This window comes from Argopecten irradians, chromosome 8 (assembly GCF_041381155.1).
Source record: "Argopecten irradians isolate NY chromosome 8, Ai_NY, whole genome shotgun sequence".
Taxonomy (NCBI): domain Eukaryota; kingdom Metazoa; phylum Mollusca; class Bivalvia; order Pectinida; family Pectinidae; genus Argopecten; species Argopecten irradians.
The window spans coordinates 565111-578562 of record NC_091141.1 but is presented as its reverse complement, the minus strand read 5'-3'; the positions used below and the strand labels follow the sequence as shown (position 1 = coordinate 578562).

Sequence of the window (13452 nt, the reverse complement as noted above, 5' to 3'; positions counted from 1 at the left end):
TTAGTTACAACACAGAATTTATGTACTGTAAAATTCTTGTTTTTATGCCTTATATATGTTTAGATGGACATACCTGTGGAAATCACTTTACAAATCCTAATTACAATGTAAAATGTGAAATGAAATTGTAGAACACATCCTGACTTCATGGATGTTGTTATAACAATTTTTGCCAAAATTCATTTTCAGCTCTTATTTGTTCTTGTAAAATTAAAACCAATGTATTATAGATTATAAGTAATGGGTAACTTGGTGGTGATCAAAATAGTAAAAGCTCTTAAAATGTGAGTATAAAAAATACGACACATATAACTTTTAGGTTGATTTCTTTATTGGCCTACGTTGTTGATTTTACTTTCCATAAATATAAAATCAGACACATTTTCAATGTTAAAATAAAATTTTATTTAATTTCCTATGACATTAATCAATATGAGAATTATAAAAAATTACATTTTTACTAACATGCAAGAGGTTTGATTAAATGGCATATGTGACAACGACATCATAACAGGTACCTAGTACATTACGAATAGAAACGAATAAATCTCTGTTAATACACAAGTATATCGATTATAGTACATCTCTAACCTATACAAACATCTCATTAGTAAACATAAATACACAATGATATAGACAGCACCCGATATGCAATGCAGTCTGTGTATATCCCTTGATATCACCCGGTGATAAACATACAGTAACATTCCAGCACTAGGGTACACATGGATCAGCCACCAAACGAGTATTTTATCATGGCAATACACAATGGGTATATACTCTCATAAACAGAAACGTTGTATATGATACACAGTTTGTAAAGACGTTTTCAGATTTTCAAAATTTAAAAGTATTTCATAGAAATTGATTTTTAACGGTAAAATTACTATCATTTTGACAATGATCATGATGGTATGAAATGCTCTTAAGATGTATAACATTATGTCCGTACTATAAGATACATTTTACGAATTGATCGTAAAAACTGATTTGCAGTGATGCCAAAGGTAACTGAATTGAATTGAAACGTAGGCAGTTCATTTTAAAACTTAATTCTGTCAATTAATCCTCTCACACAAAAACAAAAGCTCTCATAAATTCTTCGACATGTATAACTTGGAGGACATCACAATAGCTCACATAAACCTTAAGCTCTGTTGAGTTAAATGATTAAATAATAAAGAAGACTGATTAAATTAAAGAGTAAACTTAAGTATAGGGAAAGACAATTTACATCTTAAAGTTAACCACAATTGGACGGAAGTATCTGACTGCTTTGTTCAGTGGCCTAGCAAAGGTGGACGGACAAGTATTAATGGATGACGAATGAAGGATGATGAAGGTGGCATATCTGAAGGAATGTTAATACTGATGTATAACAAAAAGTATAGCAAAATATTTACCGTATTATATCTATACCAGGGTAAACTATATACGATGTATTATGTGTCACTTGAAGAGCAGATGTCTTGCGAATAGTCATTCAATGGACGCCAGACATAATGTATGATATTTACATTCTGATACAGAAGTGACAGCCAATGCTCTCAATCCTGGTAACACAACCCATTTTTAATTTATCAGCATATGTGAATTTAACGAAAATACATATGGTATAATGTTAATATGAACTTATTTTCAGTCTTCTTTTTTGTTTTGTTTAAATCGGTCCTCTTCTCATTTGTGGCAAGATATAGATCTTGGTTAACTGCTGTGAATTATTAGGAAAGTGTACTGCTGCAAAATGTTCAGAATACCACCAAACCCTGGCGATGTAACAGATCGACAGGAATTTAGTGTCGTAGAATAACACCTTGATTATGATCCTCATTATCATAGGTAAGTCATATATTAGTATGGAATAGGAAGATCAGAAGTAAGCACACAATTCCCTGAATATCACTAAGCTTTTTCTCTAGTTTCAGAGATTCATAAAATTAAATATCACAGTAAATGTTTCAATCTGTATAATCCTATAAATATTTCTAAATAAATTATTTATCACTCTTCTGGAGATGCCCTGTAAGTTAAAGTTCATTATCACTAGAACTCCTATCATTTCATGGAGTTCCTCTTATTGTTCCTATAAAACGGTGCCCTAATTGTCCGAGAAAGTGGTAGAAATTGTCCCCCAAATGTCTTTTCCTCCTGGTGACTCTGACTAATCATTAGTTGTATCTTTGTCGGCACAGTCTCTGTAGAAAACAACAAATATATCAAAATTAATATTTCCGCTGTATATATACAACCGTTAACTTACGTATTTCAGCGAAACTGAATTATAACGCATAATCGATTAAGACTACGTAAACGCAATATGTGTATACAGAATATTTGTATACAGTATTTCATAAAATGTTATATTGATTGTTAATAATCTTCAAATTTAACTAATTTAATTATTTTCCTCACACTGCGTTTGTGAGGTCAGTTGAACTATATTCAATGGTTTTGATAAACACGATAACTTCAAAGATTAATTATATCGACACATTAGCAAGAGCAACCGAGGAAACCGTTAGTCAAAGGACCAGATTTCGCTAAATAAAGAATAAAAGTAACTAGGTCACCTCATATGTTAATATGCTGGACTAAACAGAAATATTCGAACCACTTGTATTATGATATCACTGCAATATCTACTAAAGTGATATTCTATGCTTGCCAATTACAATAGATGCAGAAAAAGCTAAAACAAAATACCACCACCTTGTAACAAAATGACTTCAAAAGATTAATGAACCAAAACATATCTCCCAAAGTATGATCACTTATATATAATAAAGTATGATCACATTATATATAATAAAGAATGATCACATTATATATATAATAAAGTATGATCACATTATATATAATAAAGTATGATCACATTATATATATAATAAAGTATGATCATATCATATATATAATAAAGTATGATCACATCATATATAATAAAGAATGATCACATTATATATATAATAAAGTATGATCACATTATATATAATAAAGTATGATCACATTATATATATGATAAAGTATGATCATATCATATATATAATAAAGTATGATCATATCATATATATAATAAAGTATGATCACATCATATATAATAAAGAATGATCACATTATATATATAATAAAAGTATGATCACATTATATATATAATAAAGTATGATCACATTATATATATGATAAAGTATGATCATATCATATATATAATAAAGTATGATCATATCATATATATAATAAAGTATGATCACATCATATATAATAAAGAATGATCACATTTTATATATAATAAAGTATGATCACTTATGTATAATAAAGTATGATCACATTATGTATAATAAAGAATGATCACATTATATATATAATAAAGTATGATCACATTATATCACATTATATGTATTATATGCAAGACGTGAATGGCACACTATAACGGGTGGATAAGTAAATAATAATACCCTCCACCATCATATACTATACTAAACCATCCAAAACTACATACCAAACCATACAAACATCCCCTCTCCCAACACACCAAGGATTGGAATATATAAGTTAAAACAATATCTAGTATATAATGCATTTGTCACCTAATGTATAGCAACATACCCTCTCCCAACACACCATGTATTGGAAACATATTAGGATTGGAATATACATGTTAAAACAATATCTAGTATATAATGCATTTGTCACCTAATGTATAGCAAGCGTTTCTAGAGTAACGATTGTGTCATGGGTCATCGTCAGAAGCATATAAAAGTGTAAAGAAAGCGTCGCGTCTGCGACGAAATTCAAAACTTCGAAGGATTTTATTGGTAATAATGATTATCATTTAAAGAAAGACAATGGTCCGTTAAAACGAACTGACATGGTTGCTATACACCAGGTAATTAAATGCCACTATTAAATGAATAAATATTTCCCAAGTCCTTTTACAGGTAGATAAAAAAGGAAATTCTGAGAAATCTTTGTTTATCTAAATTGAATTCCTGGTGTTTTCAAGAAAAAACATGGAATTAAAGAGAATCTTTAGCAATTGTGTTTGTTCATTAAGTCTTACTCTTACCAAATGTCTCGGTGTACACAGTAACAAATCTTGGTATCTGCAGTATTTGATACTATAAACTTCTTCTGACATTCAAAATAAAAAAGTCTATCCCTATAATATTTAGCGTTATGAGCCGCTTTGGCCAACAGGAAACTTATTCAACATTCTCATAATTATTAAGTATTGAAAAATATTCGATTTTTAAAAATTGACGTCCAACAGTGAAAAATCTTGAAATAAGAAGTTTTTAGCAGTGAAACAGATAAAATAAAGATATATATTAAAAATTAATTTAAGTTTATATGACGATGATGTATCACAGATTTTGATAAAATGTTGCAATTTCAACCTCAACGTGATAACTTTTCAGTCACCTGTTTTCACTTATTTATGTACCTGTAAAGTATGAGTTTAAACAATGGCTACAAAGTTATTACAAATATACAGGTAAAACATTGTACCGGCAGTTTATTAATCTTCTTTCCTGTCAATACAAGAATTCCAAACATGTTTAATATTTAAAACTTCCATTAATTTGTGCATAGTGAGTCTCATTCTTCATTTAATTTTTATAATGGAATAAATGACAAAACGAAAATAAAAGTAAATTTTGCAATATTTTCACTTTTATTCTAAATGATAAAGAAATTGTCATAAATATAATACTAAAATTATCATGAATTATACAATGTCACCAAACAACCCTTCGAAAAGTGTAAATAACTATTACATGTGCAATTTCCCTTCTAATCAGCAAAGATGTCTCAGAATTCTATGATTTCAATAAGCTTTTGCTTTCGTTTTTTTTATGAGCCACTTTATGCACTTGATTGTTACACCAATTTTTGTTTTGCCTTACGAAACCAGATATATATATTTCTGTAATAATTTACAATCAATGGGTGCCATTAGGCGATTTTGATATTTTACAAACCTTTATTGCTGTATCAGAAACAATTTTCATTTATAATGGATAACGCAAAGTGCTCATAGCGCTTATCGAAAAGGCTGGGAGTTCTGAGTAACTCCCATTTAAATGTGATTCAGATTAATGTTTTCAAAAAGTGAAGTTAAACAATAGCCAATGATAAAAATATCTGGAAATGGAAACCTTTTTCAACAGCTTTGGCTTTAAAAATCATTGAAATCATGACTGATAACTCATTTCTATGATGAATCATAATGGTATGTCAAGCAAGTGCACGTGTCTTACATAAATGTTTTCACACAATGTTAGACAAACAATATCGAGCATGACATTTACTGTCTAATAACAACACTATGACATTACGTCCTATCCCGAATCACCAATGCTTACAGAAGATACTACACAAAACTGACCACAACCAAACTTATTTTCGCACTGTAACACTCTTTCCACTAAGCGCAGAACCAAAGCTTTAACCAATGCTTATTCTATAGGGTTTCTTATTGTTCCCTGCACCATCAAGAGAAGTAAGATTACTTGCAATTGTTGTGATTTTTCAAATTTCTATACTACATATGTATATAGTTTGACCATGACTTGGAATCACGATAAAATATTTCGTCTGTAGTTCTAATGTTTCCTAAATGAAATGACCAAGGGGTATTTAAATTCACAATTGACCCTCTCTCTTCCAAAGAGTATAAACTACTGTGTAGGAAACATCCGAATATGAATACATTTAACCCTGTTAATTCTATTTCCAACTCGTTCCATCAATTTTTTTCTCCCGACTAATTTATTTTTCTGAATCCATATATTTGTCATCAAATCAGAAATACTAAGATAACAAATGTTAGAACGATTGCCATGTGCATTCGAGCATTTCAAACGGAAACAAAATGAGACTTCACCATCTTAGTAAGAAATCTGAGCAAAACTAGATAAAACAATTTATTAGTAATAAGAGCAAGATTATTACTAATAAAGAAAAGCGTTTCTATATATGACGGCTACACTAATAGAAAATTATACCTTATATCATGGATATGATAACAGTACGATACTCAGTCACCCATTAGACACTGTACAATAGGTAGGCACGTTGTTAGGACAGCCAAGCCATATAGCAGAATTAGAAGCTAACTATAGATACCTGAAATCATCGGCCGGAGAAACATCTTACCTACGATTCCACGACTACTTTTGGCAGATTTTGCTCGGTTTGTCAGCTACAAATGTGTCATCAAGCACAATCAATGTGGGGGAAAGGCATTCATTAATCACAAACAGACTTAAAACTTCTCAACTTTACACATGTAGAGTTGTTATCTTACCCTCAAGTGTCTCCTCAAGGAATGTGCAGGGTTACTGGATTCATGTGCAAATTGTGGGGATATATCTAGGTCTATTTATCTCTAAACTAGAAATATTCAGGATGATGTAAAATATGGAAAGGAAACATGAAAACTTAACAAATTATCTTTATCTATGTATGTATACGTTGTGTTTTGTACGTCTATCTAAACAATAAGATGAAGTGCTTTGATATTAATATATTGAAATCGGTATCCATCTTCAAGAGAGTTTTTACATGAAGTAATCGTAATTATACATAAACGCTACATGCCATTGTGGTTTGTAAACATATATGTATTAATTGTCTCTATCGCCTAACTGAGAGCTCCGTTTCACCCCTGAAGAATATCTAAGCTGGAGAGTCTGGATTGATTCATGTTGACCCAATAGGTAAGAATATATATATATATATTATTTTCCTTATTCTCCAGCATAGTACCATGCATTTTCTTAATGATAACAACCGTTAATAGAAGAGACGAAACCCATTGAATTAAGAGAGTAAATTAATTTAAAGTTAAATCATCAGAAATGTGTCTATTGAAATAACATGATGATAAATAATCCAATCAAAACAAATTATATCTTCAAATGTGCTCATTAAGATCCGGATTTTATTTTAAAGGCTAATCATCAAATCTTTCATGATTAATTGAAAAATGTATGCAATCGTTATAACGAGCGCTTTGGATTATTTTTTCTGAATGAAGCAAAGCATGGGATGGATTAAGAGATAATGCATTACATTATTTCCAGATCATTTTTGTATGTAAAAAGACATTTACAAGTTTATTTTCAATTTATTTGAATTTCTAAATCAACAAACTAGCTCAATTATTAAAGTAGTGAAAGTAATGTTTATATAACCTATTACATAGAAGGCACGGAGGTATGGAGGTAAAACTACAGTCTGTCTACAGAGGTTATCTAGCGATGAGGTACAGAGATACAGGAGAGCCCTTAGCCTGAAGACCAACACCAAACATGCAGTATAAGTTGAGAAGTTTTACCAAAGTGAAACGTATTATATTGTGGAATTTGGTGGATTAAAAACAAAAAGGTAGGAAGTGATTTAAAGGAACTGAGAATTATTAAGAATAGAAGAAAATTTTCACCAGTACCTGGAGTATTAGGGCCAAATCCCTGAAAATCAGTCGTACATCTCAAAATATTGATATTTATTTTGGAAAATACAAATCTCAATAATATTAGGGTTTGTATTTACACACCAAGTTCCACTAGATATGTGACCACAAACGTGTCCGAGAAAATTCACGTTTACATAGAAACAATGAAGATCTAAATTTATAGTTTACTATGAAATATTCAATAAATTAAACGAATGAGAGAAAAATTATTGGTATCTTTTTCTGAACAAATTACAAATAAAACAGCATGAAAATAAACAAAACAATTAACTCAAAAGATCATTTATACATGTGCAATGACACAACCATGAAAACACAAACATTGTGTGTGAAACAAAATTCCATAGCAAAACCAAAAGTTTGTAATTTCATTTTCCTACAAATTCTAGGTATTATCATATCGAACCTCATTTCAGTCATCTTATCAAAGCTAGAAAGTAGATATCCTGTGAGGGACCCGAATCCAATCACTACCCGAAGGTTTTCCTTATAGCACGACAACATGGGTAGAAATAAAAGAGGCTCCCTACAGGGTACTGCAACATTGATAAAATGAAGAAAAAGTCGCTTCAATACGATAACGTCGTAATGCAAGACAGCAATTCCAACACAATCCTAAATCTTGAATAATATGTGGGTATATCATGATTGCTATGCATTACCTACCTCGAAGTATTTATCAGTATTTGGGTATTTGCTTTTCTCCTCGCGACTACTGCTACTAGTTGCACTGCCTACTCGCATGCCACCCTTCCCACACTTGACGAAGCTTTGTCCATGGTAGCTACTACATTCAGCTAGCTTGAGCGGTTCTCCAACAGGTTTCCGCCCACCATAACTACTGCCTACCTGAGTACTGGAGTGGGACACACTGATAGATCCGTTTTGTGGTACAGGCGGTACTTCTGTATGAACCTGACTGATGTCAAACGTTACATCAGACAGCTTCTTTTGAACCATGGGAGGTTGAGCGTTGTTGCTGTAGTTTACGCCCGATTCATTGGACCATTTCGGAACTCTGTCATGTGTTCTATCACTTATTGGGTAATTCGTTTTTGTTTCCATCGGGGTCACAATTCGTTGTCTTGAAGATGATTTTTTCTCACGAGTAACAGAAGTGTCCTGTAGCCACTTTGGGTGATCGTCTGGCAGTTCTAGGCCCAAGCCATTTTGACTTTCACGTAATAGAACTAAGTCTCTATGATGACTTTTAGGAACCTTTTCTGGGACTTTGTCTGGCACTGGCTCTGGCACTAGCACAACAGTGGGTTCACCGACGATAGGTGACATTTCTCCGTTTACTGGGGTAGAGCCACTGGAGGCAGATTGCGTACCAGACCTCCTCTTGGCAAGTTTCTTCTCATACTGAAATACATATAAACACTTTACAATTTTAACCGATATTGTTAGTGTTCCATCGCCAGGGTTAGGAACAAAAATGCTAATATGTTTCTTATTAATTAAAAGTTTCTGCCCCAATAATAGAAGTGGCATTATGTAACAAATTTCATTTTGGTGAAGATTTCAGCAAAATCAGAATAATTAATTACAAAGATAAACGTCTAAAACTATGATTATTTGTTGATGATTTTGTCTTTGTCGTCCACATTTCATTCCCCATTAACTCTAAGTGTAGTTACCTCAATATCATTTTTGATTTCGTTGGTCAATTCTTCAATGTCGTGGTCAGTCTCTTTCATAAGGCGCTTGATGTAACGTCTAAACAAAACAAATAACTTGATCATATTTCTATTTTACAATCTGACAAACATTAAACAAATGCTCAAAAATAATCTTTAGGATTCCTTGACATCTATAATAATTACTTCAGCATTCTTACTTTTTTTTATATATATATGACATAAAAAATTTAAAAATGCAAAAAAAATTCATCCAAATTAAAACAAACCTTTGAATACTGATAACAGTATCAAACTTACTGCCACAAGTAAGTCTTTTCTATGTTCTTGGCAAAACCAAAGAATCCCGATAAAATCCCGATACCTGTCTACTCCTGATCTGCCCTGATTACAGGTAAATCCTGATATCTGTCTACTCCCCACCTGTACTGATCACAGGTAAATCCTGATACCTGTATACTCCCCACCTGTACTGATCACAGGTAAATCCTGATACCTGTCTACTCCCCACCTGTACTGATCACAGGTAAATCCTGATACCTGTCTACTCCCCACCTGTAATGATCACAGGTAAATCCTGATACCTGTCTACTCCCCACCTGTACTGATCACAGGTAAATCCTGATACCAGTTTACTCCCCACCTGTACTGATCACAGGTAAATCCTGATACCAGTCTACTCCCCACCTGTACTGATCACAGGTAAATCCTGATACCTGTCTACTCCTGATCTGCCCTGATTACAGGTAAATCCTGATACCAGTCTACTCCCCACCTGTACTGATCACAGGTAAATCCTGATACCTGTCTACTCCCCACCTGTACTGATCACAGGTAAATCCTGATACCTGTCTACTCCCCACCTGTACTGATCACAGGTAAATCCTGATACCAGTCTACTCCCCACCTGTACTGATCACAGGTAAATCCTGATACCTGTCTACTCCCCACCTGTACTGATCACAGGTAAATCTTGATACCAGTCTACTCCCCACCTGTACTGATCACAGGTAAATCCTGATACCAGTCTACTCCCCACCTGTACTGATCACAGGTAAATCTTGATACCAGTCTACTCCCCACCTGTACTGATCACAGGTAAATCCTGATACCAGTCTACTCCCCACCTGTACTGATCACAGGTAAATCCTGATACCAGTCTACTCCCCACCTGTACTGATCACAGGTAAATCCTGATACCTGTCTACTCCCCACCTTTACTGATCACAGGTAAATCCTGATACCAGTCTACTCCCCACCTGTACTGATCACAGGTAAATCCTGATACCTGTATACTCCCCACCTGTACTGATCACAGGTAAATCCTGATACCTGTCTACTCCCCAACTATACTGATCCCTGGTAAATCCTGATACCTGTCTACTCCCCACCTGTACTGATCACAGGTAAATCCTGATAACTGTCTACTCCCTGACTATACTGATCCCTGGTAAATCCTGACATTTATAAAATAATTATCATCTGTTCTTTTCTTTAAAAACTTGCCCTTTAAAACAGCACATATTTTATAGCTACACGTCTATATTTTAAGCAAAAATTGAAGGCATAATTATAGATCTATACACTGATACAGGTAAATCAACAGAAAGCAGCATGCATGATATCTCAAATAATCATACTAATGTTTAAAACACATGACAAGCATGATTATTGATGTTTTTGTGAGCAATGGAACATTTGTGTGATACAGTGGATTCCTGTAATGTAAACCTCTCCCATTCCATCACCATATCTGAGACCTGTTACACTTCACAATACACAAACATTAACAAAACAACAACATTTTTATAAAGCCTTTCAATTTACATCATACCCTGAAACTATGTATGACAAAACATATTCAACTTGAATGAAGATTGTTTGATATTGGGTAACAGAACCGATAATTCAATAAAAGTTATGTAAGCCTCTTCTTTTATTACTATTGTTTTTAATATCAGAAAGAACTAATTATTGCATGTGAGCATCCAGTATATAATATTATGATCTTGTCATGAAATGTCAGGTAAAAGTTACTTAAAAACTAACATGATTTGACTGACCAGAAAACTAGATGATCTTTTACATGAGATGTTTATTAGGAGATGATCCATGTTACACATTCTGTTAGCCTAGTATCCCAAAACCAGGAGATATTACAGATTAATCCTGTTTCTCAGGCCACAACAAATTAATAATGCAAGCAAGTTAGGATGCACATGCATGCATTTTATCCTTGTCAATTTGACGGGCAGCTAAATCTTCTAATTACTACAAAGTCTTATCACTACGAAGCAATTATTTTTAAATTAATATTTTCAATTCAAATAACAGTGATTTCTCACCAAAATCTTTTAAGCTCAATCTATACTAGAATTCTACAGGCTGAAAACTTTATTATTCTATTGGAATCTACACCTATCATTTGTTTTAAATCTGTTACCAGCGGTTTAGTGACTTAGATAATTAATGTAGAATTAGTTTAGGGCAAAGAGTTGCACTATTCTCAAGAATGTTCAATTAAATACCAAGTGTATATCAAATGCTGCTGTTTTCTCGATTAATAACTTCAATATACAGTCGAAACTCGTTATCTCGAAATTCAACGGACCAACGAAATTAATTCGACTCATCCGGAATTCCACTCAAACGTAATGCCATTAGGTTTGGTCAGAACGTGGTTTTCAACGGTCCTTATATCTTATGACAGCCGGGTACATGCCTTTTACCGTGATTAGCATATTATCGTGATTTTCCAACTTATAAGGTTTATATTAAATCTTTTAGTTATCTGTTTTCAGATGTTTTCGGATTTTTTTAAAATCCATTTGGACCAGGTAAATAAAAAAATTGAATTACAATAATATGATCGTCACGATAATAGGCATGCACCCTGATTTCCCGGTGGTATACGTATACTGACTTCAATGGTTAATCAAACTTATACGGAATATAGTACCTAAACAAATAAAAACAAGCATCTTTCTTATTTCAGAATTTAATGGTATTTCAAAATAGTAAAATAAACAATAGTTTTCACCTACCGTGAGCAGACTACACTCTCCGTTTCTACTGGTTAATATAATTTACGGTAAATGAAACGAAAGTAGATTTCTATACCAACGAAGAAATACATTGTATGACTAAGATACTAGTACATCTGCAACGACTAGTTAAACATTTAACATTGTGGGTTTGTTAAATTATTTTGCACTATCAACATTCCATACAAACCTTAGAAAACACTTTCGTTTCTAATGATTCCTAAACAAACACGCTTCCGGTCATGATCAGCCACGCTGATCGAGCCATGCTGAGTGTGATTGTGTAAAATGCGCGTCGTGTTTATGTACAGGTAAGTCACAATTGTAAAGTGACACTAATTAGGAAGCCAGACTTGAGAGGATTATTAAACAATTATTAATTAGCAGTCATTGTTGTAGTATGTTCCCATAGGCCTGAATCTGCATATACCGATCGCGATATGTGCAGGTAAACCAATCACGTGTTACGACAAACCACAGGTGAATTTCAATTGTTTGTATCCATGATATATTTACGTAATTGTTGGGGTTTTTTATTTAAAATTTTGACTAAAATTAAATTCGAGATAGCGACTATTTTTTCGCTGAATATCCGTTCTAGGGACCAGGAATTGACTTTGACACAACCGGAGTTTCGAGTCATCGAAATTCTAGTCATCCGATCTTAAAAATACATACACAAAGAAGGACAAAAAACGGGACTTGAAAATTAATTCGACTCAACCGGAATTTCGACTCAAGTGATTTTGAGATAACGAGTTTCGACTGTATTCATTTGAAAACGTTTTCCATTTTTATAATTGCAATGCTATCTTTAGATACGTATTATGTAGACAGGACAATAGAATACTTGATCAATGTGATTTTTTCATCTCTTTTTTTTTCTTTAAAATATTTTATATTTTCTTTTCATCATGATATATACTAATTTATGAACAAAATTCAAGAGATTAAAAATTATTTGGAGTGGCAAACATTTTTTTCACTCAATATCATGAAACAATTTTCCTTAACCAGAAGACTCAGGGTTCATTGCTCTGTAATACACTTGGACATTAACTGTGTGTCTGTTACTATAGAAATGTTACTACATCTCTGTTTTGTCAACAAAAACTACCTCGAGAATGGAAACTTGTCAGGAGCCCTGGATCATAATAAAAGTGTAATGAGAGAAAAGAGAATATACAGCATAATGTCCGCATTATAAACTCATCAATCCAACACACCGACTTATCGTAAAGATGGCGGAGGACAACTTACCTCGCAAGTCTGACAACAGAAATAACCACACCCA

The 13452-nt window shown here is 32.9% G+C and overlaps 1 protein-coding gene across 1 annotated transcript in view; it reads right to left on the bottom strand.

The window, feature by feature from the left end:
* Positions 1 to 381: 381 nt before the first annotated feature.
* Positions 382 to 13452, bottom strand: part of LOC138328868 (uncharacterized) — a 124746-nt gene continuing 111675 nt past the window's right edge. Inside the window, exons 34-38 of the mRNA XM_069275583.1 lie at positions 13276 to 13302; positions 9115 to 9193; positions 8141 to 8839; positions 6124 to 6199; positions 382 to 2195 (exon numbers count right to left, since the gene is read on the bottom strand). Of these exons, the coding sequence (XP_069131684.1) occupies positions 2056 to 2195; positions 6124 to 6199; positions 8141 to 8839; positions 9115 to 9193; positions 13276 to 13302 (1021 nt within the window). The 3' untranslated portion in view covers positions 382 to 2055. The remainder of the gene's footprint in view (positions 2196 to 6123; positions 6200 to 8140; positions 8840 to 9114; positions 9194 to 13275; positions 13303 to 13452) is intronic.